Below are 27,810 nucleotides of genomic sequence, written 5' to 3'. Positions count from 1 at the left end.
GCCCGGGGCAGGAGGCGGGGGCAGTTCGTGGGGGACTCGGGAGCGGAGCGGGAGGCTCTGCGGGACCCAGTCGGACCGAGCCGCTGAGGCACCGCCCGCGCTCCGCCGCCGCGTCTGGGCGTCTCCTGCGCCGCCCAGGGGAGCGAGCTCCGAGCATCTCGCGCTGCGGCCACTCCTCGGGGCCAGGAGCGGGGAAGACGAGTACTAGAAACCCCCAGACCCGAGCGCAGCCTCTTCCCGCCTCCCGAACCACCATGACCCACTTCAACAAGGGCCCTTCCTACGGGCTCTCTGCCGAGGTCAAGAACAAGGTACGCCCGGGCTCTGGTGGGGCGGCCACGCCCAGGGCGAGGGGTGGGAGGCTAGATGCCGCCCGAGGGTCCCTGGGACTGCGGCGGCGCTGGGCCGCTCTTCTCCTCTGCGCGCGGTGGCTGTCCGGCTACGCGGGGAGGCGATGTCGGGGCGGCGCGAGAGTGGCCGCGCGTCTCAGTCCTGGCCCCGGGCTCGAAGCGCCGGTCTCCCAGGCGCGCTCTCCTGGCTTTGTTCAGCGCCGCGGGCCAGGACTGGCGGCGGGCGGTGGGTTCCCGGGCTCCTGGAATCCCGCAGCGCCGGCCTGCAGCTACCGGAGCCGGTCCGTGGCTGCAGGACGCGCCCCTCCGGGAAGGGGGCGCTCCTGCCTGGTCATTCGCCCTTAGGTGGGGCCCATCGGCGCGGCTGGGGACCCGGCAAGCAGCCCCCGCCGTCCGCCCGGGCCTGGGCTGCTGCCGGACCGTGCGTCTTCCCTCACCCCAACCCCCCGGCCGAATTCAGCCACAAGCCGAGTCAGGCGGTTACGTGGCCAAACTGGGCCCCCCATTGTTCCTTGCCTCTTCCCGGGGAGGGGGGCCGTTGAGAGGTCCACCGACCCCAGGGACCCCCGGACGCTTCACAGTTTCCGAATTGCGGTGCCTTGAGGCAAATTAACTGCTGCTGCTGCGGAAAACGGAGACAAAGCCTGAGTGCGCCGCTTTGGAAGCGAAATCTGCTGTAGAGTTGAGATTTTTTGTAAAACCGAAGTTTGTAGTACATTAGACTTCAACGGTATCAAGGATATTTTCGTGGGTTGCTTTTGTTTAGGGTATGTTTGCCGAGGCGGGTTGTAGTGTGGAGTGATTTGCGTTTGGAAACTCTCAGCTTTGCCACTGCCTAGCATTAGGAATGCATTGGGCTTATCTTTGGGACTTTTGGTCTGGGAAAGAGATGAGAGGCGTCCCCCCTCCCCAAATCCTCTCCTTCCTTCCTCCCTCCCTCCCTGCATTCCAAGCCCATGACATCAGGGGTTTCTGGGGGGAGAGAGCAGCCAATCGGCGCGGAACTGCGCACAGAACGCTCATTGTCTCCTTTCTGCTGTTCTGGCCAAAGCGCCACAAAGGAGGGCTGCTGTGGTTTAATTCCCATTAACCTCCCGGGAGCCGAAGCATGTCAGGATTGCCACCGCACCGTCCGACCGCTGGTAGAATACGCTGGCATTGTCAAAGCTGCAGCATCCCAGTGTTGAGGGTGCACGCGGTGTGGAGTGAATTATATGGAGGCAATGAAGCGCACCGTTGTCAAACCCCAAGGGAGAGTTATAGCTCTTCTCCCCCCCGTTACAGCCTGCGCATCCTGATTCAGTTAATAAATTCTGAACAGTCTTTGAGGCAAAGAGTTGATTTTAACCTACGAATCCAACATTGGAACGTTTGGGTTCTTTACTTTGTCTAGTGCCTTGCCCTTATTCGAAAATAGTTTCCTGAACATTTTTTTTAGAGGACAGAGAAATGGTTTGTGCCTGATTGTTCGGTTCTTTCCAGGGTTTACAAATGGAGCTTTAGGAATCCTTTCAGAGGAATCCGCAAGTCCAAACTGTTGGATGTGATACCCTGGCCTGGCGTGTACACATTAATTTTAATTCGCCCTTGTGATTCTTGGCTGGGGACGGTTGAACGGTTGAGTCTCTACCTTTTGCATTGTAAATGAGGTCCTGATAACTTTGGCAGTCCTTCAAGTGACTTATTTTTCTTGGATGTTCATATCCGTATTAATTTCTTTTTGCTGACTAATGAAGCAGCTTCTGCCCTTTTCCTCCTTTTTATTGAGCAGACTGAAGGAATTGCACACACTGGCTAGATCACTATAATTGTACATTTTTAAAAACAGTAAAACCTCAGTTTTCAGAGCCTTTGGAAAGTTATAGCTTCGAGTTTCTATAACTGCGGGTTTATTCCTTTAAGCACAAAAGGCATATTTTAACTACCCCATTCATTTATATGGGCCCTTCATACAGTACCCTTTCATAGGAAGTCTTTTGATCTTAACAGCACAGCAGCCCCTCGAGGTGGGAGGGATTGCTGGGGCTATCCAACATCATTTATAGGTCAGGATGCCAAAGCTCAGAAAGGGTGTGATTTGCTCAAGATCACAGAAGAGAGTTGGAATATTCTAAGAATGTAAACTCTCCAAGTGATATCTTAGTGAAGTAGTTAGGGATATTCTACTACCAGTCACTGTTGTCTGCCCACCCTCCCCACTTTTGCTGTCCACCTGTCACTTCTTGACATTGTAATTACTCATCCAGTGCTGTTTTCATCTGCTCTGGGCTTGGAAATCAAATATCCATGTTTGGTAAGGCTTTTGTATGAGATACTGCATTTCAGCTGTGGACACAGTGCCAACAGAGGAGTGGGTATATGGAACATGAACTTTGACACTGCTTGGTTTGGACACTTTTTGATTTCTTCCTCTGTTTTCTTTATGTATTGCATAACTGATATGTTGCTTAAATGTAAGGTGTGTTTTTCCCCCCTCTTAAAACTTCATTTAACAAAGTGGAAAAAATATAAACGTCCTCAGGAAGCAGTGTGGAACAGACCTTGGATTCAAGCAGACATGGGTTCTAGTCCTCCCTCTGTCACTCTGCCTTGTATGATGTTGGGCAAGTTCATGGGTATATCTCTGTCCCAGTTTCCTAATCAGTAAAATGGGGGAAATAATAATTACCACCCCTAAACACTACGGTGAGATGTGTCTGCTTGTAGTACGTACTTGATGACTATGTTGTAGCTATTAGTTCTTAGTAATTGAAAATTAGTATCGATATTCTATTTCTTAGACTTGTCACTGACTCTGTAAGTATTCCATTTCTATTAAATAAGCCTTTGGTCTTTTTATATTCCAGCTGTGAAAGCAGTTCGTCAATGAATTGAGGAAATCTTTGATCTTAAGTACTTTTAGTTAGTAAAAGTGCAGGGGAAAAATCTGTAAACTTAAGATATTTATTTGACAAGATGATAGATAATACATGGCAAAACATATCAGACTTACTTTTTTTTTTTTTTTTAATGGCAAAAGTTTGAAAACAGCCTAAAAAAGTAGAATCTTTCAGCATGGACTGTGAACTGCATCTTTAAACAACAAAGGGTCAATAACTTGCAATCTGCAAAGATCTTAATAGAATAGTAGGGTCAGGGATAATACAGATAACACGGAAGCTGGTGTAGATAATTCTGTGGGATATGGAAACACTCATAAAGTAGTAAGGTCCTGAAAAGAAAGAAACAGAAAGAAAGAAATAGAAAGGAAGAAAGAACGGAGTAAGGTTGAGCCAGACCCCCCCACTGCATTTTGGGGACCAAAATGAAAAGGAAAACAGTTTTGTGCCTTTTAAGCTGTGAGAAAACATGACGGGTCCTCAAGGAAAGCACAGCATTTCCTGACGCTTGGCTCTGAACAAGATGTTGGAGCCAGTAGACCTCCTTGTAAAGTTGAGGATGCAGGGAAGCATACCCTCCCTGGGCTCACGGCAAATGCTGTGGGGAGCTTATAGGTCCCAGGGAAGGTGGAGGAAATCAGTTGTGGAGGGAGTGGGTGGAGCTGAAATTACCTCCGTATCTTTGAGGGGTGTCGTCTCTCTGAAATATTAAGAAGAATGGGAACTGGAATGAGCGTTCTCACAGTTTTCTCACCTGGAATGTATGGTTTGAGCAAAATAGCTTCTTGCGGAATCTTCTTGGTTGCAACAGTGGTAGCCCTCAACAGTTAAAAATCATGTTGGAAGACTTACTACTAAAATTGTAAATCACTGAAGAGTAAGTTAAACAATCATATAGTAACAAATAGGACCAAATGTCCCGCGAGGCCTGGCAGCCAGCCTGCCTTTGAACAAGCAGTTGCTCTAAGAGTGTTCCTGATCACATTAACCCCAGGTGATTGTGGACTCCAGCCGCAGATTGCACCCTAAGGTGGTCTGCCTGGTACAGCACCGGAATCATGGTAAAAATGTAGCTGGGTCTAGCTTTAGTTTGTTGTTGTTTTTCCACAACCAACGTGGGGATTGAACTCACAACCCTGAGATCAAGAGTCGCATGCTCTATTGACTGAGCCAGCCAGGCGTCCCCAGACATAGGCTTTTAATTCAAAGCTTTTCTTTACGGTCTCTTTCTACCAGCCATAGGGGTTCCAGTCTTATTCATTGATGAGCTACGTCAAGATCTGTATTTCAGAATACAACTTGGGATATAGTTGATGCTTAATAAGTATTTGTTGATTTAATGAACCTATCCATCAGGAGTAGATTTTACCATCTTTAAAAATTGGAAGTTAACCCTATTATTCTTCGCAATAGAATTCTGTAGTGCAATGTGATAATTTGGAAGGACAAGGTGATTTTCACAGATTGCTTTTCTTCAGTTTGTTTTATTAATGTTACACTGGAAAACTTATTAGCAAGATAATTCCTGTGCTTTTGCTGAGGCTCTTTCTTAGACTCCCAGATTAGGGAGGAACGGTAGAAGGCCCCTCTGTAAGGCTCTGTGGGATACCTGCATCTCCCAAAGACCACCTGCAAAGTGGTCACTCAGCGGATCTGGCCTCCTGGGTGGGAGATGCCATTGTGGTTTACCTGCCCTCTTTTTTTCTCCCCCTCTCTTGACCAAAACAGTTTAAGAAAATACATTTGCTAAATTGAGAAGGGGTACCATGCTTTCTTCTCTAAAATGCTGAGACATATTTACTCTGGAATTTTAATGAAGATCATTATCAAGTTCACTGTGCTGTGACTCACAGCTTTTTACACTCTTTCCTTTGTGGAAATTGTACTATTTGTCTGTCTCTATCCACTCCTTTAGATTTCAGAAATAAGCTTGATGGGGTGCCTGGCTGGCTCAGTTGGTGGTAGAACATGTGACTCTTGACTGATCTCAGGGTTGTGAGTTGGAGCCCCATGTTGGGTGTAGAGTTTACGTTTAAAAAAAAAAAAAAAAAAAAAAAAGCTTGATGAGGAAGATGTCGCAAGTACTGCCATCAACCAGAGGTGCATCCTTCCCCCTGTACCGTTTCCCTTCCAGGTTCGGATCGTGGGGGTTAGTGAGTATTTTCACCTAAAAGTGTTTTATGAACCGATCATTATTATCTGTGACATTAAAAAAAGAAGAAAATGAAGCACAATTGGATGGCTTTGGTTTTTGTAGCCAATTATACCATTACACCCAGCAGAATGAGAAAATGCTTAACTTACTCTCTCAGTATGACTAGGTGGTGGGAGAGGGCTCGTCCTTAGAGTTTTTTGGCAAGTTTCATTTTATTCTAGGCATTAGCCTCCTACAGCATATATTCTGTGTGTGTTGGTTCTTCCTAACCCTAAATTCCTGGCCATACTGGGCTGTTAGCTGTTATTCACACATCCTTGTGCTCAGGTTTTTGTTAAGGATTTCTTGAGCCCAGAGTAGATCCTGGTTGTGGGGCCTGAAGCATATGCAGTGTGGGAGGGCAGAACATGTCAATCATTCCCAGAAATACAAAAATACCTGGCAGACTTTATAAAAACATACGACCGTGGGAATCCTTGTGAACTTGAAGATACCTGGTTCTTGTCAGTGAGAAAGTAGATTCTCGTGCCTAAGACCGTGGACTATGGAGACTGCGTTTGAATCTTGTTTCTGCCCCTGAATCTGCGACTCTGGGCAAGTAACCTGTGTTTCATCTGCAAAATAAGGATATGGAAATACCTGCCTTCATAGGGTTGTTGGGAGAAGTAAAATAGACAGCCCTTGTAAAGTGTTTAGAATCATGCCTGGAACTACAGGCACACATCATGTAAGTGTTAGCCATTGTTCCACGTTGCTGGCTGGTTCTCTGCTGGTTACATTCAGTCCTGTGTTCTACTGAGCTTCTCTTGTTTTCTAGATATTGAGATTATCTCCAAGACTTGGACATTCATTCAGGAATCTGTTTGTATCTGAATGAGGCTTCTGGCAGATAGGGGACCACAATGCCAAACAATACCTCTGGATTTCACTTCTGTGTCTAGAATATGATCTGCCCCTAGAGTCCTTATCCAAGACTCCTTCCCCTGGTAGCCTGTGCTCCCTCTGTGAAATGCTGGGGTTCGAAGCCTGTTCTCATTGTGTCCACATTGCCCCCAGAGCCAGGTGCTTCTCGGAGAGCTTGAGGCTTTGCTTTCTGGCCATGTTATTATTTGGCTTTTTCTTCTTAAGAGATAGATTTCTGTTAAAGAAGATAAGATGCCTCTTTCATTTCTTGCTTTCAGATAGGGCTCATATTCCTCCATAGTGCACTGATGAACATATTTACCTCTTTGTGTTTATTCATTTATTTTTAAGATTTTATTTATTTATTTATTTATTTATTTATTTATTTATTTATTTTTTGATTTATTTTTGAGACAGAGAGAGACAGAGCATGAACAGGGGAGGGTCAGAGAGAGAGGGAGACACAGAATCCGAAACAGGCTCCAGGCTCCGAGCTGTCAGCACGGAGCCCGACGCGGGGCTCGGACTCACGGACTGAGATCATGACCTGAGCCGAAGTTGGACGCTTAACCCACTGAGCCACCCAGGCGCCCCAAGATTTTATTTTTTAAGTAATCTCTCCACCCAGCGTGGGCTTCAACTCACAACCTGGAGATTAAGAGTCACATGCTCCACCGCCTGAGCCTGCCCCTACCCCTTTGTGTTTAAATCTTGGTTGCACTGGAGGCCTTCTGTGTCAGATGGTCTTAGGAAGACTTCGTATAGACCTGTGTGAAGGAAGTCCATGGGCCCAGAAGATGTAGTATTAGTTTTCCCCCATAAGGAAGGGAGGGAACTTCTTCAGCATCTTCCTTCTGCCAACAGGAAGCTTCAGGGTATGAGTGCCATCAGTGGCCTGCAGTGGGCAGGCCAGGGGATTGGAGGCAGAAGTGCAGGGAAAAGAGATCTTTGGGCGTGGAAGGACTCTTTCGGGTGAGACGTAACCTAAGCATTTATGGCCATTTTCCTCTCCTCGCTGACACGTTTCCAGGGGATCCTGGCTGTGGAGTGGCTAGACAGGGCTGGCCAGGACTTCGTTGTTTCTCTCCCCTTCCCAAGTGTTTGGACATTGATCTTTCTTCATTATCCCCCGCCTCTCAGCCTGCTTCGTGCTACACAAGGCTCCACAAATGGGAGAGAGAGTGTGTGCTTCATGATCGCAGTTTTCCCTCCCTCCTTTTGTTTCACATGGGAGGAAATTGGAGAGAAAATAATCAATACCATGTGTAGTAAGTCTCTCATAATTCAAACATGTGATTCTACTTTGAATGCAAAAATAGCAACAGCAATCATAGTTCTGATCGAGTACAGAAATCATACTTAGGTTAAACGTCATATTGTGAGCTTGTCAGGGTCCTTGGCCTTCGCAGCTAAGCCGGAACTCTGGGGCCATTCTCGAGAGTTCACGAGAGTTCACGTATGGCTGCATCCCTCCCCCTGAATGGGCCCATTCTCTGCTCTGAAGACTGGGAGGCATTTGTCTCTGCTTTTTCCTTACCTTTCTTGAGAGACCTGTATGTTGTAGAAATCCCTCAGCCCCACCTCATCTCGGCCACACATACACACAGGCATGTGCTTTGCCAGCCAGGCTTTCGTTTTGAATTTTCTTCCCCTCTGGGCTTGATTTTTAAATTTTCTTCTTTTCCTCTTTTCCATGACTGCTCTGTTGACACCCTTTCCTGCATTCCGTCTTACAGCACCTTCTAAAACATGCCTGTTGTAGGAGGTTCCTTTTTATAGGGGCCCGTGGAGGAGTTAAAGTGTTTCTGGTCTGAGACATCTCTGCCAAATATCTTCTTATGAACTTTTGAACCACGCTGGCAACGCCCTTTGAGACTGCTGATTCCCCATGGGCTGGTTTGAATCAACATTTTCTCGAACTCTGTAGCATGTTCATGGTGCATCAGTCTGATGCGGTGATGGTGGTAGAGGTTGCTTCTGGATGCCCTCTCCTCCTCCGGGAGTGGAAAGGACTTCATGTGAAGCCGCAGAGGCCCAGCCTGCTGCCTAACCCTCCTCTGGCTGGCTGGCAGCACAGCCCTCTGCCAAAGGCTCAGTGTGCAGCATAGACACTTCCTGTCGGGCTGGTTCAGGGGGGTGGGGGTGGGAGAACATTAGTGGAGGAAAAGACGTAGGGTTTGGGGCCAGACCTGAGCCCATGACTTTTGGACAAGTGATCTCTGTATGGACACAGTGCATCTACCTTGGGGCGCCATCTTCCTTGCCTATGAGAACCTCTTCTCTTTTTCTGTTCTGATTTTGTGACTGAAATATTTGTTGTGAAGAGTGCAGATAGTGAAGTAGTGAAAGTATCCTGTATCCCTTACCCCCCACCCAACCACTGGTGCAACTTTGAATATCATTCGACCATTTTAGAACTGAATTGTAGTCTTTTGTAGAGATTCTGGTTATTTATTCATTACCTCCCTTCTGGTGGATATTTCCTTAAAAAGTACTTGTGTAGAAAAGCGCATAACTGTTGACCTAATACATAAAAGTGTTATAGGTAGTACCAGATGACTCTCTAAAAAAAATTAGTTTATCCTTCCCACCAAAGGTAGGAAAGAGAAGGTGGTTCTCCTCTTGGTGGTAAACCAAAACGATATCAGAGCAGGCTTGTCAAAATTCAAGTCACTTGTTTTAGTTCATTATTACAAAGTCACGGGTCACTGACATCTGTTGACGCCTACTGTCTCAGTCACCCCACCACTCAGGTGTGAGTTGGCAGCAGAGTGAGGTGGGGGCCTCTCTTTTACAAATTATTTGATGATACGTAGTTTTTAAAATAGAAAGTCTAGGCAGCATCAAGATGATTTCTTATCCAAATGGCTATCAAATAGTGTCAAGTGATTGTTCCGGATGATGTTCTGAGTTTGAAGGAGGAAATCTTGATGGTATCTCTACAGGAGTGGCCAGCAAAGCACACATAGAAGGGTAAGGTTTGACATTTATTGACTTCTTCATGATTAACGTGAATTAAATCCTTGATTCTTCCCAACAACTCTCCGATGTTAAGTGCTATTAATGATCTCTGGTCTACAGGTGAGGAGGTCCCAGCACAGTAGAGCTGGGATTTCAACCAGAGCATTTAGTTGCCAGAGCCCATGCTGTTAACTTTTAATCAGAAGCCAGAACTCAAGGAGAACTTGCATCTTTCAAGGTGAAGAGGAGAAGGCAGACCGGAGAGGGAAGCTCTAGGATGAAGTTCTTTAACAAGCGGCCACAGGGAGGGGGATTGGAGGGGCTTTCCGGAGTGCTGCAGAAACAGGCCACTGGAGTTGGCTACTGAGGGGTCACTGGTGACCTTCTGAGAGATGGTCTTCCATAGAGGAAATTTCCAGAGATGTTAGGAAGAAGTACTAAGTGAGGAAATGGAGAGGTTTGTCATGAAATGAAAGAGAAAACAGGACCGTGTTTGTAGCCGGCAGCAGGTTTAATCAAAGATTGGGACACCTGGGTGGCTTAGTCAGTAGAGCAGGAGACTGATCTCGAGGTTGTTAGTTTGAGCCCCTCATTGGATGGAGATAATACTTAACAAAAAAAAAAAAGTGATGAGTGCTTGTCGTGATGAGCATAGCATAACGTATAGAGAAATAGGATCACTGTGCTGTATACCTGAAACTACGTAACACTGTGTGTCAACTGCATTCAAAAAAGGGGGGAAAAGGCACTTTTTCAGACAACATAGGGGGTGGTGTGTGCCCACTGATGGACCAAATAAGGGGAAGGCCTTGGTGTGCACTTTGAGTGGGACCAAAGCAATAGAAGGAAGAAGGTTCACTGTGAAAAGCTGGGAAGGAGCAAGAAAGAGGACCGGGAAACAACTGAGGTGGGTGAGACCTCTCCTCCTCCTTACCACCGTTGTGTTCCCCTCCTCATGCGAAATCAGGGTGTTCCTTTGCTCCTGGCCTTGTTTTCCTGGAGCCACTGGGGTCTGATGGTGCAGGCAGCAGCAGTGGGAGGGGACCGGCCAGGCTGACGCCTGCCTGTGGAATATACTGTTGATTCAGCTGCCGCTCTCTGCTGAGTCCTGCTGAGGCCCCTTTGCAGCCTGTGTACTGCTCTCTGTCCTCATTCCCTGGGCCCTTCATCTGGAAGGGATGCAAAGTTGGGTTTATTTTGTTTTTGTGCCTGGATGTCTATAGCAAGCCTTTATTACATAGTCTCCAAGAGGCTTGCTTTTTTTTTTTTCTCCAAGATACTTTTGCACAGCACGCTGATGGGGGATCCAGAGCTTCCAGAGGAACTTATTTTCCCTTGTTCCCTGCTCTCAGATAGCATTAGGTTGGGTAAAATGTGCAGTTGGCTTTATTGTTGAGATGTGGAGGGCGCCGTGTGACCTCATCACAGGGTCTCCTTGGGCTTCAGGACTGGAAAAGGGAGCCATGTGGAAACGTATTTTTTTAAGGAACTCTGTCAGTCTTGTAACTTTTTCCTTCTTTGTTGCAGTGTATAAGAAGCCTGAGCCATAGTTTGCATCTGTCCCGTCTTTGGTGGCAGTTGTGTAGGACTTGGTGTCATGAAGGTGTTTGAACCTTATTTTTGACTTCATCTTTTTTCACACTCCCCATTAAAGCAAATCAAACCAAAAACCTTTTTACTTAGTGTCTCAACAAGTTGGGTATCCTATATCTTCATATGCTATTTCATGATGTAGGTCATACAATTTTTTAAAAAGAGGAAATGTGAAATCCCATCCTGCTTTTTTAATGGAAATTTCATATCTAATTTTCACTGCGAAGAAAAAGGCCCTGGTATCTTGCACAGTTAATATATCCTTAAGACTCCTGTGAAACCTCACTAGCAGCATCTAGCCTGTGTCTAAAATGAGGTATTTCAACTCTGTTCTTCACCGGTTGTGTAAGGCCAGGCCTCTCAAAGGGACAGACTCCGCTGTGGTTAGAAAAGGCATTCAAGATCTGAGACCTAGAACTGGGCCCCCAGCAGGAGCTCCTGATGTACTGAGGGCTGACCAGAAGGCTGGGGTCTTGCTCCTCCTTGGCCTTCTTTCTGCCCATGGCCCAACAGTAGCTCAGAGTAAGGGGGCAGTGTGTGTTTGACTCACTTTTGGGGTGGACAGCTGGGAGCACTTCGATGAATGTGGTCAGCGATCTGGGAGCAGGGAGCATTTCCCAGGTTGGTAGAGATGAGTTCTGTGTAAATACAATGTACACTCAGGGCTTTGGAGGTGGATTTCATGCCTCCTCAGGTCACAAGGCCCGTCCTACTAAGCAGACTTGCTGTATAGTCGATGAGGAGTGAGTAAACGTTCTAAAGCTATGGAAGGAAGACTTCCTGCCTTGATGCCCCTTGTAATGAGAGAAACCAAGGACAACGTTTCAGTGCCGACCCTGTGGCTGACTCACAAGTTATTCAGGAGGCACCTAGGTGCCTAGTGAGGACACCAGTACCTGAAGAGGTAGATGGCAGTAAAAATGGCAGATGGCTGCAAGTCTGATGAGCGATGAGTGAGGCGGACCCTCAAATATCCTAGAGGTGAGGTGAAGGAAGCAGAGTGTTCAAGAGCATCTCTGTTTTCATCTCTTTTACCTGAGGGGCTTCTGTGACAGTCCCCTTTCAGCAGGATTTCTACAGCAACATCAAATTCAAGACCCAGCCAGCCTCCTTCCGAAGCAAGAGAATGTTCTCCAGCAGGTTTTCTTGGGGGTCTCCTTCCCCCTGTGCTTCGCTCGCTGGCACTCACGTGCTCTCCATCCTTACATGCTGATTGTATGTCTCCTTAGAATTGCCACACACTTGTCTTGGGTCTGCCTGCAGTGTGGCATTCAGAACAGATTGACTTCCTCTTCTATAGGACTTTCATCTAATTATTCAGATGGTACCAGCCTGTTTCTTCTCCTGCCCCCAAAGTCCCTTCTAGGTTATATATAGCCATTCCTGGCAAACAGTCTCTCATTATAGGCTGTGTATGATTTTTCTGATCTTGTCCCCATTCAGTTTGCCCCTTCTAGAAACTGTTGCCCATTTGTCAGTGTCCCCTTCTAGGCTGCAGCACTCAGAATTCATCACGGTAATGCCACAGATATGGTTTAACCTACCAAAGTCCAGTGGGATTATTAACTAACTCCTTTGTTTGACTACAAAGCACTGAGTCATTCTGTTTTGATCACTGTAATAAGGTAGTTGAGGCACCTCCATGTCAAAGGATTCCAATCCTTGCTTGGCAAGTTGGTTTTCCCTCTTTATAAAGTAAGGGCGATGATAATTGCATAAGGTTTTCTAGTTTACATGCTCCTCTCACACCTGTTTTATTTAAGTAATCCTTTCCTTGGCTACCTCATAGAGCTGTTGTTATCAAGCAAATAACACAGGCAATAGTATTTTATAAAGAATTGTATACCTGTGCACACCGAGAGAGTGTTAGCTTTTTTTAGACAGAGTTGTTTAGCTTATTGAGTATGCATGACGAGTTAGTTCTAGAACTTTGGTGCAGGATTTTACATATACCTGGAATAATTTATTAAGCTAGGATGTTCTGAATCTGAACTGTGTTTCTTTTGAGCTATTCCTAATTTAATTTTCTATCCGTTTGATAAGTATGTCCAATAGTTTCCAGATTGCCAATTGTTAATTTGTTACCAAGACAGAAGAGAACAGATCTAAATCTAAGCCTCAAGGTACATATCACTGGAAGCCCCTCCTTCCTTGACGTAGATCAGCACAGCGGGCATGGTTGTTGCTTCTGACCAGGCCCTACTTCTAGAGTTACTAAACTGGACCTAAGGAGTGCCATGGACATAGGGACTTTTATGAGAAAGTAAAACAAATATGTCCCTAGTGGTCCATCTAAGATTACTAGATTGGTAGATCAAGGAGATGTGGCGCCTGTAAAAACCAGCAGTATTCAAATGCAGATGTCTTTCCGAAACAAGATAGATCTTTAAATCTGTGGCATTTCTCTAGTTGGGTACTACTACCAATGGATGAAAAATCATTTGTTGAATACCTACTTTGCGCTAGGCATGGGCTCTAGGGGTGCAAGATGACTAAAGCCTGTCTTGTCCCCAAGGAGAGTACAGGCATGTTAGATGTGTCTTGCATAGGTATGGTGGCTCCTGGTAATGGATGACTTTCTCTACCCACCTCTGCCCAGGTACCTGCACACTCTCTCTCCAGGAGTCCACTCTAGCATGACAGCCAGGCTTTTCAGCCTATAGTAGAGAGGTCCTTGCCTTTTGGGTGGGGGTCAGGAAGCAGCGGGCCCTCATGCAGGTTCCTGTTCTTTTGTTTGCCAGGGCATCTCACATCAGTGAGCTGTTTAATCCATGCATCTTTGCTCATCGTTCTTTCTGAGTCTGGATTCTTCTGGGAATCCAGCCTCTGTGCTCACTCCCACCTTGTTTAGATTGAAATTTCAAAGTCCAACTTTTAACTATGTATATTCTAAATTGTATATTCTAAACTGAAGGTCTTTTTCTAGTTAGAGAAGGCAAAGTTGACATTCTGTTTTTTCTGCATTTTCTTATTTATTAGTTATGCGGTTTGCTTTATGCATTGGACTAACTCCTCTTAGGACATTTTAAAAACTTTGTCAGTTTCATAGTATTGGTACATTGAGCCATAATATCTTTGCATTTATCTGACTATACGTATTCGGAGAGAAAAAATTGTGCTGGTGCCGTATGCTGACATGTTGATCTGAAGGTCCAGCTGTACCTCTGAGAAAAGGGCCCAACTTTACAATGCATTTAGGCTCTTCCTGGGCCAGCGCTCTCACCAAGGAGAAGGCCATGTTCAGTTTGAGCATGAAGATCATGAGGCCCAATGACAAGAAGCTGGACAACTTCATGTCCGGCATATACCAGGCTCTCCTCAAGCTGGGGATGAACTCGGACCTCAAAGCCCAGCTAAAGGAGCTGAATATAACAGCAGCCAAGGAAATTGGAGTTGGTGGTGGTCCAAAAGCTATTATCATCTTTATTCGCGTTCCTCAACTGAAATCTTTCCAGAAAATCCAAGTCCGGCTCGTCTGTGAATTGGAGAGAAAGTTCAGTGGGAAGCATATTGTCTTTATTGCTCAGAGGAGAATTCTGCCTCGGCCAACTCAAAAAAGCCATACAGAAAATAAGCAAAAGTGTCCCAGGAGCTGCACTTTGACAGGCGTGCACAACGTGATCCTGGAGGACTTGGTTTTCCCAAGCAAAATTGTGGGCAAGAGAATCCACGTGAAACTGGATGGCAGCCAGGTTATAAAGGTTCATTTGGCTAAAGCACAGCAGAACAATGGGGAGCACAGGGTTGAAACTTTCTCTGGCATCTATCGGAAGCTCACTGGCAAGGATGTTCACTTTGAGTTCCCAGAGTTTCTGTCGTAAACAAATATGATTTAAAAAAATGCTGTTAGGTGTCCCTCTTGTTTACCTGAGGCAGATCTGGTTTTCCATAGCCCTGGAATATACTCATTTGCCATCAGATCTTTAGCACAGTTCAGACCATGGAAGGAGTCTCAGATTCTATAGTGACCTTGAGGAAGGCATGCAATCTACCTTGACCTTCTTACCCCAAACGTAAAAGTGATTTTTTTCTCTAGAATTCCCACCTCTATCACCCTTAAGATATAAATCTGTTTTAGGGCGCCTGGATGGCTCGGTCAGTTGAGCAGCCAACTTCAGCTCAGGTCATGGTCTCGCAGTTTGTGAGTTCAAGCCCCGCACCAGGCTCTGTGCTGACAGCTCAGAGCCTGGAGCCAGTTTCGGATTTTGTGTCTCCCTCTCTCTCTGCCCCTCCCCTACTTATGCTCTGTCTCTCTCAAAAATAAACATTAAAAAAATTTTTTTTAAAGATATAAATCTGTTTTTCAAAAAGTAGTTACTTTATCCTTTTCATCAATAATCTGAAAAAGAACGAGAATTGGGGATGCAAAGACATGCAGGAGTGGGCATGCTGATGAGTGGCAAAGGGCAGTATCCCAGATGAGTCCCAGTGGAACTTTTTGAATCATAGACAATAAAGCGAACAGTTTGTAGTGGGGTTCGGTTAATAGTTTGTAATTTCTGTGCTCAAGCCGATAAAAAGGGAGAGCATTAACTCTGATGTGTCAGGCATTGAGATGGGCCCTTCTTTACCTGTGGAGCAGGCTTCATTCTCACAATGGTCCTGGGAGGAAGATGACCTCCCTCACCAGGGTTAAGTCATTTACTTAGGTCGCACTAGAATTGGGAACACAGTTTTAGGAAGTTTTAAAAGTTTGATTTCAAGACATGTGATCTTTAGCTTGTTGTATCCACAATGTGAATACTTTAAAAATTTGCCAAGGGTGGGGAAGGTTAAGGTAGGTAAAAAAAATGTTAAAGCCTCTTCATTGTCTTCATGAGGTATCAAGAATGGCAGATGCTAGGGGTGCCTGTGGCTCATTGGATTAAGCATTAGACTGTTAGCTCAGCTCAGGTCTTGATCTCAGGGTCATGAGCTCAAGCCCCGTGTTGGGGTCTGCACTGGGCATGAAGGATATCTAGATATCTAGATATCTAGATAGATAGATAGATAAAAAGAAAGAAATATATTTTTATATAGCAGGTGATAAAGAAGGGAAGAGGCATCATGGTATTTTAGGTGGAAATCTATTTGGTAGTCCCAGGGGGTTCTGTTCTTGATTTTAAGGTTTTATTTTTAAGTAACCTCTACACACGACATGGAGCTCGAAACCACAACTCCGAGATTAAGAGTCATATGCTTCAGGCATATGCCAGCCAGGCATCTTTTCTTTATTTTAAATATCCCCCTTTCTGATTACAATTTTTTTGGAAGGGTGTTAACACTGTATTTAATAGGTATTTGTCTCTTTCTACTAGAATTAAGCTTTTCAGGCGGAGACTTTGCCTTTGAACCTAACTGGTATGTAGTAGCCACTTGAATAATGGATGGAAGGAAGGAGTAATGGAGAAGGACGTTGGAGGAAGAATCCATGATGCACAGGAACTCTTGAAACAGAGGGACGCTGCATTGAATTAGAGGGTTTGGGGTAATGCTGGGTTACCTTGGTGGTGTGAGACACGGAACCTAGTGATCTGGAATTGCCCGCCTCCAGGTTTTACCAAGCACCGTGAGAAGAATATATTGTGAGGAGTGCATGGGAAAGACACATCTTCATTCTTTCGAAGATTCTAGAACATCCCTGGGTGTAAGCGGGGCCATCCGACAGTTCTTGTTATATATATAATCACTGCCCCTCACACGGGTGCACCCCCAGCTTTTTACTAAACTGCACTTTGGCTGAATGCTCCCTGCTTACACTGAGAAGCACCATAAAACAGTGCATAAAACAGTGCACTTTGGGGTCACTTGTTGAGATGGTTTTGAAGCTCTGTTTCCCTTGTTGCTCCGAATCCCCTTTTAGGGATTTTGTCGGGGAACTTCTCAGACCTCCTTGGCTGGGAGGGCTTGGCTATTGGCAATGAGCAGGCTTTCGTCTGATCTAGTGTCTCCCTTTACTGTTGAGGCGTCGGCCCTTGGGGCTTGTGCTTGTGAAGGGAGATGTAGTGTTATTTTATACTTGATTTGCCCGAATGTATGTGTGCACGTGGCAGAAGTGGCAGACAGGCAGGTGCTCACCTCTGGGAAGGGAGGAGGATTTGGCAGGGGGAGGGGAGGGAGGTGAAGAGAAACCTGTGCATTTTTACTGTCTCCATGCTCCTCAAGTTTTTTCCATCACTGCTTCCCCAAAGAAAGTTTTTAGATGTTTTTCCTAATTACCTCTTGACTCCCACCAGATTTAGTACAAAGGGATAGAGTTTGTTGGGGAGGGTCACAGATTACCGTAAGGTCTACGGTTGTTTTCACTCCCACCACAAGAACCCACTGTCGTCCCTTTGCGGGGCCGTGTTACCCCATTGAAGATGCACACTCTGCATGCTTCTGTACTGTTTATTTATTATTATTCTTTTTTTAAACAAGTGTTATTTTAGAGATCCAGAAGAAAGGTCATACAGCTAGAAAGGATTGAGCTGCCCTTAAACCAGAGGGTGACTCCACACTGGTTGCTGTTAGCTCTGAGGAGCAAGCCCAGGGAAGGGCAGAAGGCTGAAGCCACCTGGGCCTGAGCGGCAGCCCCAGCACAAGAGGAAGCGGGGGCGGGCAACCGAAGATACCAGGGGCGTGGCAGCAGGACTGGCAGGGGCGTGGCAGCAGGACTGGCAGTCATCCAGGAGGATGACTGGCAGGAGGTTTCTCTTCACCTCCAGCCCAGATGCCCCAGAGGCTTTTCTGTCTTCATTTTCTTCAACTTTGATTGTGTTTGGCAAGGGGGATGTTGGTGAGCTTTAGTTAGGATCCTGCAGCGGGGGTTCTCCAGTGATGGTACCAAAGTTGTCCGGACGTGCACCTCCCCGGGAGAGGGGTCAGGAGGCAGGGCTCTGGGAAACGCTGCTGTGCACTTGAGGGACCCAGGCAGAAGGTCTGTGAAAGTGGCTTGGGAAGATCAAATCAAATAAATCTTGTAGAAGAGTAAATAAAATGATGTTTATAAATAACTCAGGAGAGTGATTTTTTTTTTAATTTTTTTTTCAACGTTTTTTATTTATTTTTGGGACAGAGAGAGACAGAGCATAAACGGGGGAGGGGCAGAGAGAGAGGGAGACACAGAATCGGAAACAGGCTCCAGGCTCCGAGCCATCAGCGCAGAGCCCGACGCGGGGCTCGAACTCACGGACCGCCAGATCGTGACCTGGCTGAAGTCGGACGCTTAACCGACTGCGCCACCCAGGCGCCCCAGGAGAGTGATTTTTTTAAATTATTATTTTATTTTTATTATTTCAGAGAGAGGGGAGAGGGGCAGAGAGAGAGAGAGAGAGAGAGAGAGAATATCAATCTCCAGCAGGCTCCACACTCAGCGTGAAGCCCAACACGAGGCTCAATCCCATGACCCTGGGATCATGACCTGAGCCAGAATCAAGAGTTAGGCGCTCAACCGACTGAGCTCCCCAGGCCCCCCAGAAGAGTCATTTTTAAACAAATCAGAGTGACATTTCCATGATGTATTAATGAAGTGAGATTAAGTAATCTTTTAAGCTAGTTTTCTTGTCAGCATTTTCTGCCTGATGTTCAGAAATTAAAGCTTTTTTAGATAGAAATAGTGAATAAGTGTTATTGGCCAGACCTTACTTTTTATTTTTAATTGTTCTCAGTCCCTTGATTTTACAAGTTGTGTATATAAAACAGTTAAAAAAATATCCTCTGTAATTAAAGAATATAACCATATTTGCTTGGGTTGTGTTCTGATACACTTTTAAAGGAAGCACTTCCAATTTCTGTGTCCTGTGGAACAGTGCTGCAGGCCGGGAGCTAAAAGAAAATTTGAAATAGATTTTTTTTTTTCCTGGATGATTTCATAGGAATTTTTTTTTTTTTCTTTTTAAACTCACAAGTACATATTCTGAAATTTTTAATTCTATTTAGCTGGGCTGTCTGCAGAAAGCTCACTTATTTAAAAAAGTGGTATTTGAGTAGAAAAATCCTTGCTGCTCCTTTACTTAAAGTAAAATCCTAGGCCAGGAGCAACAGTTACAGGATGGGGACGCATTCCTACTTTTCATCTTTAGATTAGCACTTGGGGTCTTGAGCTTTGCCTGGATGTGCTTATGAATTTTTTTCGTGCATGCGTTATTATATTAAGTCTGGAGACGGAGTCGGCCGTCCAGAGCTCCAGCTTGCAACTAGTCAGTGGTGGAGTCAGGGTTTGAACCCTGACTAATTCCAGCTAATTCTAGTCCTTGATTTTTCTCTCCTCACTCCCTTGATGAGAACAGTCCACAGGGAAGATGAATTTCTCTCTGGCTTTTCTGCTAGGATATTTCAAGTTAGATCTGTAATCACTTTGTGGTTTGGGGCATGGCATTGAATCTGTCAGACACATTTGCATAAAGGAAACATAAATATGCTTTTATGGGTTTTTTTGTTGTTGAATAAAAATTTGACTCATTGGGGCCCATCCCCCCCTCCAAAACACCCCCAGCCCCTCCAGCGTTACTTACATTTTTACGTTTGGAAAAATTAAGAGAACGAATTTCCTTCTAATTTTTGCTGGTTGGCCAAACTGTGTAGACAGTTTAGAATGGAAAGAGACCTAGTGCGCTCATTGGATTCAGCCTTCTTTTTGTGTAGACAGGAAATGGATCAGAAGCTAGATGGATTGACTATGAACTAGGGCCCATAGCAAGATGCGTGGAGCCAGCTCAGAGCCCTGACCGCACCCCTCCCACCCTAGCCTACCATGTTTGTCTTTAGATTCACTGAAATGCAACTCCTCGTTGAGTGTTTTGCTTTTGAAAAAAAATTCAACTGGGAGATTGTTTTCCACAGCTAACACTTACAGAGTGCTGGTTTTTCCTTTTCTTCTTTGTTGGTCCCTTTCCAGCCATACCACACACACCCCACCCCGCCCACATTTCTAGCTTTTTTTCCTAGTCACCTAGAACCAAAATCTAGTGTGAAAATCTTAAATTTTTTTCTATCAAATTATTTATTGCATTTTCTAAAGGTGCCATTTATCTAAATAGATATGTCCCCTATGTTGGGGGAGATACATTCATTATGTAAGAATACGTATCTGAGGTGTAATAGGAGTAATGCCTCCTTCCTGCTCACCAGAGGTGAATGTGTCCCGTTGGCAACACCTTCCATCATCACTGCCTCCTTCTTTCCTGTTCCCACATCCAGTAACCCACACTGGCAGGAAATCCAAATAAATGTGGCGTTTTTTTGGGGGGGGGGATGGAAGTACCAGAGGGCAGGCAGTGAACACACATTGTGTACTAGCTTTATATTGTGCCTGACCTGTCTTTTATAAACTAACCTCCAGGCCAAAATTTGATCCAGGACACCTTGCACAGCATTAGTTATTTTAACATGAAAATGTAAACTCATTGAATTTGCATTTAGAATTCTGGCTAAGTAAATCTACAGCTCAAATAAATCCTCCATTAGCCTATGGGAGGTATAGAGCCACTTCTCTAACTTGGGAGGAAAATGCAGATCAAGGACTGCTTCTCTCTAAATGATACAGTAATGAGTGGAATCCAATGATTCTGCCCTCCGCAGTGAAGACGGTGAATCAGAAACCCTGCCCGGCCGCTTGATGGTGAGGGTTCGGGAGAGGGTTCCCTGTGGAACTAGAACTTGAGGGCCCTCTCCACAACAAAAATGTCCTCAGACTATTTATTTCGGTAATGAAACCTAATCATGTTTTATGGAAGCAAATGTTTCTGTGTTCATTTCCGTTTCCATAGATGCTGCAACAGTCAGTTACAAGCTCATCATCTCTCCATCCCCCTGGGCATGATCTGCGTGTTGCTGGCATTTCACCTGTGTGAGAAGAAAAATGACACATAATCTCTTCTTTCCAGCTGTGTTCTTCTTAATTGGTTGACCGACCTCTCTAATATTCCTAGGACAAGGAATAGCTTGAGAACTGGTTTTTAATAATATTTTGTGTAAATTTTATTTTTTTTTAAATTGAGGTTTCTGGTCTTATTATGAAGAGATCTTTGAAAATCTGTGTGTAGTAGGTTTTAGCGTGTATAATAGTATAGGATCTATGTTTGTAAATTGCCTTTATCATAGAATTCTGTTAAGTAAGGAATTTTTCTTTTAGTTGTATTAAATGTTTGGAAGTCAGGTAGTGTGCTAGGTACACTAAGGGTCTAGAAGTGACTGCTGTGAGTTTATAGGCTATAGACTACATAAACAGAGCTTCTTAGTGTAAGTTGTACTTACAGTACAACGGTCAGTACCAAGGAGTGCGTGCATGCGTGTGCACATGCACACGGTGTGCATTTGGCTGAATAGAGGCGTAGAAACACCAGAACCCTGCGAGCAGCAAAACTATTGGCCGAGATGCGTTGGCAGGTTAAGACACTGTGTAAAATAGGTGCATGTGTCAGAATCCTGCCATTCTCTTTTTTGGGAATGTGGTGTTTAATGACTTAATCTTTGAAATTTAATATGACGACTGCCATACTGTAATATGCTATAAACTCTTGTCACTTCCTGTGTGTCATGAGTGGAAATCTGTCTTGTTTTGATCCATAGTTTCTCCTTCTCAATCCCAGCTTCTCTCCCTGTACTGTTCAAATTTTCTCCAAGAACTGCCTTAACCAAAGTTTTTTATTAGTTACTGAAGCTATAATAGTTGGTTAGGTTTGCCAGTGAATTCCAATGAGTGTAATTTACTGCATGTCACGGTTGTGGTCTTAATGGATAAGAAAAGTAGAGCAAGCTGAAGTCAGCAGTTTTTGATGCTTTAATGAAAATTCTTCCAAAGTTGGTTAACTTGTATTTCAGATCGCTTCCAAGTATGATCATCAGGCAGAAGAAGATCTCCGAAACTGGATAGAAGAGGTGACAGGCATGAGCATTGGCACCAACTTTCAGCTGGGCTTAAAAGATGGCATAATCCTCTGCGAGTAAGTTTTGGCCATTTCTGTTCTTCTGGTCCTTTCCACAAGGCTTCTGTGCTGTCCTCCTTCCCAATCCAGGGTGTCAAGCCTTAACATTTCAGAAATGTTTTTAATGCTTTCTTACTGATGTTAAAGGAGCCAACTTTACATTCCAGTCCTTGTTTTTGTATGAACAATAAATGTCACCTGTACTTTACTTTTCAGACTCATAAACAAGCTACAGCCGGGCTCAGTGAAGAAGGTTAACGAGTCCTCGTTAAACTGGCCTCAGGTAAACAGCTGAACCTGCAACCTCTGGTTATTCTTTATGCAGCAAAGATTTGATTAAAGTAGACATTTTAGCAGAAATTAATGCACATGGCTATATTTTATTTTTTACTCTGCTTCCATAATTACTTAGAATTAGTTCTGTGATTAGATCCTTAGCTTAGAAGTTGTATTTAGTCTGTCAACTCTTGGAGAGGATTTGACACAGCTTATACAGAGAAATACAATCTAGACCATAATGATAAATGAGGGAAAAAGCAAGGAATTTAACAACTAATGGTTGATTGTAGAACACCATATTAGGCAGTCTTAGTTCACAAATGGGTGTGGTTACATAAAATTGGATATTTTGACTATATATTTCGAGATAATAAATTATTAAGATGAGTAATCCTGTACCTTTTGACAGAATTTTAGCCCTGGATAGCTCAGACAGAATCACAGAATTCTTAAAACTATCTAAGGAAGATCTTGCCTTCAAAGAACTGAAAAAAAAATGACTACGTAAAAATAAAAAGACCATTATGTGACCTACTGTAAAATACTCTTTATTTACTCTTTCCGTTTCCAGACAGAGCTGTGCTTGGTATGTATCTGGTCAAGACTCCTTGCCAAGTAACTTTCTGCCTGGCATCTTACGGTAGTCACGAAGGCTTATAATGTTTAGATAATGTGAATGTCAGTGTTGAGCTCCCAAAGTTATATGGCTCTTTTCCTTTATAGTTGGAGAATATTGGCAACTTTATTAAGGCTATTCAAGCTTATGGCATGAAGCCACATGACATATTTGAAGCGAATGATCTTTTTGAGAATGGAAACATGACCCAGGTTCAGACTACACTGGTGGCTCTGGCAGGTCTGGTACGTATATGTCTTTAATGGCTGCTTTTAAAAGCCCCACCATGTTGGTGATGAATTATGTCTTTTCTTTCCCATGGGAGTTCTGGCTAGGCGCGGAGCAGCCTCTGTCTCCTCCATAATTATTAGCTTTATGGAAAGGCTGCTGACATCAGCTGCCTCATATAAGAGAGCTTAATCAGAACACTTAACATTTCAGAGCCACAGGTATTACTGACTGGCCTTAAATATGTTTTTCAACCCCTCAGTTTGAGTATTACCTAGTGAAGCCTTCATCTACGGACAGTATCGTTTCTTTGTTGTTCCTTCTGTGAAAAACTATTGGCAGAATCTCCACTTCAGCGTTCCTTTTTAGTTAGTGTGCAAATTTCTGTCTAGGCTAAAACAAAAGGATTCCATACAACCATTGACATCGGAGTTAAGTATGCAGAAAAACAAACAAGACGTTTTGATGAAGGAAAATTAAAAGCTGGCCAGAGTGTAATTGGTTTGCAGGTAAGCAACGTGTTACTGCTTGATTCGGTATTGTCAGTTCTCACCATGTAAAGTGTGTCTCTCATAAGTAAGGAATGGATGAGATCCATGCTAATGTAGGTTTTGGGGATGGATATGTGGTTTATATAATTTATGTCCATTTAAAGCCCCTGAGACGTTGATGATGGTTTCAGAAGAAACCTCAGGCATGCCATCAGACTTGACAATTGTTTCTCTAGGAAATGACTTTTCCTCCCTAATTACATTGTCTTTATTTTTTTAAGAAAACGGGTTTTATAAATTCCTAAATGATACTGACCAAATGAGGCAATTTTATAAAACCTCAATGCCGAAGTCATTTATTTGCACAATACAGCAGCCAAGCACTACTGGAAGTACTTAGTGCAGGTATTTTTTTCCCCTTCACATCGTTCCCCTGGAGAATGTCACGAAACCACCACTGAGAAGTGTGTCCTCGCGGCCACTGCATCATGTGAGGTGGATTTATTTTTGTACACTACAAAATCGTATCTGGTAAGAAACTGGAAACCTGAAATTCCAAACAGTAGTCAGTTGGTTAAATTATAACCGCACAGAAGGAACCAGAGTAAGGTAAAAATGATACACAAGAATTCAAAGATGAAGGAAAACAAATCAGGTTACAAAATACAATGGTCAGTGGGATCACGATTTTACTTTAAAGATGCACATGCCTATTTTTGAATGTATGTTTATTTACATGCATGTGTATTGATAAATATATACACAGAGAAGATAAAGCCTAGAAGGACACACACACAAAGGTTTACAGCTAATATCTGGGTGGTAGGATTGTAATGATTTTTTTTCCCTCCCTTCCTTTTTAAGGAAAAAGACCCATCAGAAATGTGTCCCCAGCTAATAGAACTGGGTATATCAGTTGGCCTTAAAGCCATATTCTCAGTGGAGAAAAGAATTCTTGTTCCTCTGAATTTGGTTGAGTTCACATTCCTCACTCTTTCTCTCTGGTGACATGAGAGTTGGAGGAATAAAATGTGGTCCTTTTCCCATGAAGATGCTGGTGATCTCAATGAGACTTGAAAGAAGCCCTTGTTGAGCTGCCAGAGAAGACACCTGGCATTTGCTGTCACTTTTTATACAAACCCCTGGAGTAGAAAAGCATGCTGCCTAGTCAGAGTGCCTCTGTCCCTTTAAGTGGCTAATGCGGTACCTCTTAATTTGGTTATCTGTGCTGTATAGACAGTAGGGAGAAGAGGAGCAGGGGTAATTATTCATAATTCTGCCCTCTAAAACCTTGTTTGAAATTTTTCTTTTTAAAGTGAGCACCTTGGGGGGGCGCCTGGGTGGCTCAGTCGGTTAAGCGTCTGACTTCAGCTCAGGTCACGATCTCACGGTCCGTGAGTTCAAGCCCCGCGTCGGGCTCTGGGCTGATGGCTCAGAGCCTGGAGCCTGCTTCGGATTCTGTGTCTCCCTCTCTCTCTGACCCTCCCCCGTTCATGCTCCATCTCTCTCTGTGTCAAAAAAAATAAATTAAAAAAACGTTAAAAAAATTAAAATAAAGTGAGCACCTTGAAAGTTGTGAAAGCATGGAGATTTTGTATCTAGCTAGCCTCAGCACAAAAAGGGACTTGTCAATTGTGCCCCTCTGTCTTTTTAGTAGAACACAAAGTTTTGCTTGTTGTATATGGTGGTGACCTGTGGTAATCATTGCTAATTTTAACTTCAAAGATGGGAACCAACAAGTGTGCCAGCCAGGCAGGTATGACGGCCTATGGGACCAGGAGGCATCTTTATGATCCCAAAATGCAAACTGACAAACCTTTTGACCAGACCACAATTAGTCTGCAGATGGGCACCAACAAAGGAGCCAGCCAGGTAAGCAGTGCCTTTTTATACTTGGAGCAAAGAGTAGAGAAGGATCATTTAAATTAGCACTTAACTTACTCTTTTTTTAATGTTTAATTTTTAGAGAGGGAGCAAGAGGGGGGGACATAGGGCTCTGTGCTGACAGCAGGAAGCCTGATGTGGGGCTTGAAGTCAGGAACAGTGAGATCCTGACCCAAGCTGAAGTTGGATGCTTAACCGAGCCACCCAGGCATCCCACACTTAACTTACTAAGTTCAAAGGACGTATTTTTTGTATGGTATAAAGTATATTCCTTCAGGAAAGTTGGTTTTGCTGAGAAAGCAAAAGAATCAGAGGACCTTTCTGTAGGAACACAAGTATGGTGTGTTGGCAGTCAGAACAGCTGGTCTTTCCGTCTAACCAGAAGAAAAGAGATACGTTTATTATAGCAAGTTTATTTCTTGCTCCAGATCCAAGTAAATTGCTCCTTCTAATGCCTCTGAAACTTGGTAGGTAAAATGATCTGGTGTTCTAAGGAGGAGTTAGGTGAGGCTATAGCATGGTGAGAATGCCAGCATTCTAACACCATGCAAGATGGAAGTATTTCCTTGTTAAAAATAGATCAGCCCCTCATAGGGAGGTTCCCATAACCACTGGAGAGCAGGCAGGGCTCACATCCAACAGGAGTGGGGGATAGGGTTTGAAAAAGCTTTCTCCTTGTGACCTAAAGTTGAGATGTCCTGCCACATGTGGCATTGTCTCGTATAGGTGCCATTCAAGTTTGCTTTTTTACCAGTTAAACCTGGAACTGTCTGCTTGGCATAAATGGAGAAATGAGTTACTGTACTTGTGGCTGGCTCTTTGAGACTTCAGGCCTTAAGGACTGCCCGGCATAAGTTCTGCTGAATGTGTGATGAGCTTCTGAAATGGATGGCCTGGAGAGTGTATGTGGTCATAATAGGTACTCACATGTAACTCTCCAGGGTGCCCACATTACGCTGTGCTTTTTACATTGCTTATGTTGAGTCCTCTCCTAAATCCAAAGTAGGTGGTATTTTCTCCATTTTGCATATGAGAAACCTAAAACCAAAAGTATTAGCTTGTTTAGAGGCCACCTAGCAGTTTTATAGCAGAGCAAGGGTTTGAAGGAAGGGCTGACCTGGTTTGAAAGCCAGTGAGTATTGGTACTTGAGAAAGATTCAGCATCAGGACTATTTGGTAAGCTAGCTTTACCCCTGAAATGAAGTTATTATTACATTAGCGTTCACAATGTGAATTTCATAACTTAGAAAATGTTCAGCCACCTAGCAGTTTGAAGGGCTGACCTGGTTTGAAAGCCAGTGAGTATTGGTACTTGAGAAAGATTCATCATCAGGACTATTTGGTAAGCTAGCTTTACCCCTGAAATGAAGTTATTATTACATTAGCGTTCACAATGTGAATTTCATAACTTAGAAAATGTTCAGCAGAATAGATTTTAGCTGCTGTTTTAACTTTTATACTATGTTCTAATACCAGGCGGGGATGTTAGCACCAGGTACCAGAAGAGACATCTACGATCAGAAGCTAACATTACAACCGGTGGACAACTCGACGATTTCTCTACAGATGGGAACCAACAAAGTTGCTTCCCAGAAAGGAATGAGTGTGTATGGGCTTGGGCGGCAAGTATATGATCCGAAATACTGTGCCGCTCCCACAGAACCTGTCATTCACAATGGAAGCCAAGGAACGGGAACAAATGGGTCTGAAATTAGTGATAGTGATTATCAGGCAGAATACCCAGATGAATATCATGGAGAGTACCAAGATGACTACCCCAGAGATTACCAATATGGCGACCAAGGCATTGATTATTAGATTTACACAGAGGAGCTCAGTATTTAGCCCGTTTTTATTCAGTGAGAACCAAGCTAGCCTTGAGTAATTTTTATCTTGTCTTCCTAAAACACTATTATGCTTATTGTACCTAAAAGAAATATTGCCTTACGTACATTCCCTTTTCCTTTTTCTGCCTCTTCCCTAAATAGTTCCCTTTTAGTGCTGTAACAGTTAAATCCTACAGCAGAAGCAATAACTCACATATGAAGTAAAAAGGAATACTGTGAAAGGGGAGTACTCTTGTACAGCCAATTCTCTTATTAAAGACCTATGCATTTTTACAATCTACTTAATAGACTGGGATTTTCAAACAATAGGAAGCTTTTTTTTTTTTTTTTTTTTACAGTTATCTGGTTTCTATGTGGAAGACTAAAGTCATGCTTAGAGCTAAATGTGGTCTTTGCCAACTAAATTTAAGATGCAGCATTTTAGAAATTTACATATCAATGTCTACAGTATTGTTTGCTAACTTTTAAATAAAGTCCTGATCCGTGTGCATTTGTGATTATATGTGTACTCATTCTCTTACCTAAACCGACAAGATCTTTTCAGAGTGGTGTTTCTAAAGGAGCGTGTACAAAATCGGCCTGCAGACAGTTAGGTCTGGGTGGTGTGTGTGCTCTTCCTGTTTGTGCCAATGTATCAATGTAGAGTTGCTGTTTCCTTCAACTGTATTTATTGCTGCATTTCTCAGCATAAACTTATCCCGTTGTATTTTTTATAAATAAATATTTTTTTTGAACATT

General features: G+C 43.9%; 3 protein-coding genes across 6 annotated transcripts in view; 2 read left to right on the top strand and 1 right to left on the bottom strand.

Moving 5' to 3' along the window:
* Window positions 1-8: 8 nt before the first annotated feature.
* Window positions 9-27,810, top strand: CNN3 (calponin 3). Of its 2 annotated transcripts, none has more exons than XM_042952936.1 (7): window positions 9-311; window positions 21,624-21,745; window positions 21,944-22,010; window positions 22,730-22,867; window positions 23,243-23,359; window positions 25,067-25,213; window positions 26,702-27,810. In XM_042952936.1, exons 1-7 carry the CDS (start codon window positions 255-257, stop codon window positions 27,041-27,043), a joined length of 990 nt encoding a protein of 329 aa, XP_042808870.1. In that variant the 5' UTR covers window positions 9-254; the 3' UTR covers window positions 27,044-27,810. The 2 variants fall into 2 exon arrangements, with proteins under 2 accessions (XP_042808870.1, XP_042808871.1); XM_042952937.1 differs by lacking the exon at window positions 9-311 and adding an exon at window positions 20,593-20,649.
* LOC122228078 (40S ribosomal protein S7-like) lies at window positions 14,002-14,956 on the top strand. Its single transcript, XM_042952938.1, has one exon. The coding sequence runs from the start codon at window positions 14,030-14,032 to the stop codon at window positions 14,660-14,662; it is 633 nt and encodes a 210-aa protein (XP_042808872.1). The 5' UTR covers window positions 14,002-14,029; the 3' UTR covers window positions 14,663-14,956.
* The window catches only part of SLC44A3 (solute carrier family 44 member 3), a 108,213-nt gene continuing 98,120 nt past the window's right edge, over window positions 17,718-27,810 (bottom strand). Inside the window, exon 16 of one of the 3 annotated variants that reach the window (XR_006206388.1) lies at window positions 17,718-17,753. The gene's annotated coding sequence lies outside the window, so the exon portion shown is untranslated. Of the gene's footprint in view, window positions 17,754-21,736; window positions 21,828-25,479; window positions 26,264-27,810 lie in introns of those variants that run through there. The other 2 variants (XR_006206387.1, XR_006206386.1) reach the window with 2 other exon arrangements.

The sequence above is a fragment of the Panthera leo genome, chromosome C1 (assembly GCF_018350215.1).
Source record: "Panthera leo isolate Ple1 chromosome C1, P.leo_Ple1_pat1.1, whole genome shotgun sequence".
Classification (NCBI taxonomy): domain Eukaryota; kingdom Metazoa; phylum Chordata; class Mammalia; order Carnivora; family Felidae; genus Panthera; species Panthera leo.
Note: the sequence above shows the minus strand (reverse complement) of the source record. Positions and strands in the feature narration are given on the sequence as shown.

Bases quoted from the DNA above. Each gene is read 5' to 3' on its own strand.
- CNN3 (XM_042952936.1), top strand. From the start codon at position 255: ATGACCCACTTCAACAAGGGCCCTTCCTACGGGCTCTCTGCCGAGGTC. The intron at 22,011-22,729 runs GTAAACAGCTGA...TTTCCTTTATAG, and splicing joins CCTCGTTAAACTGGCCTCAG to TTGGAGAATATTGGCAACTT. The intron at 23,360-25,066 runs GTAAGCAACGTG...TTAACTTCAAAG, and splicing joins AGAGTGTAATTGGTTTGCAG to ATGGGAACCAACAAGTGTGC.
- LOC122228078 (XM_042952938.1), top strand. From the start codon at position 14,030: ATGCATTTAGGCTCTTCCTGGGCCAGCGCTCTCACCAAGGAGAAGGCC.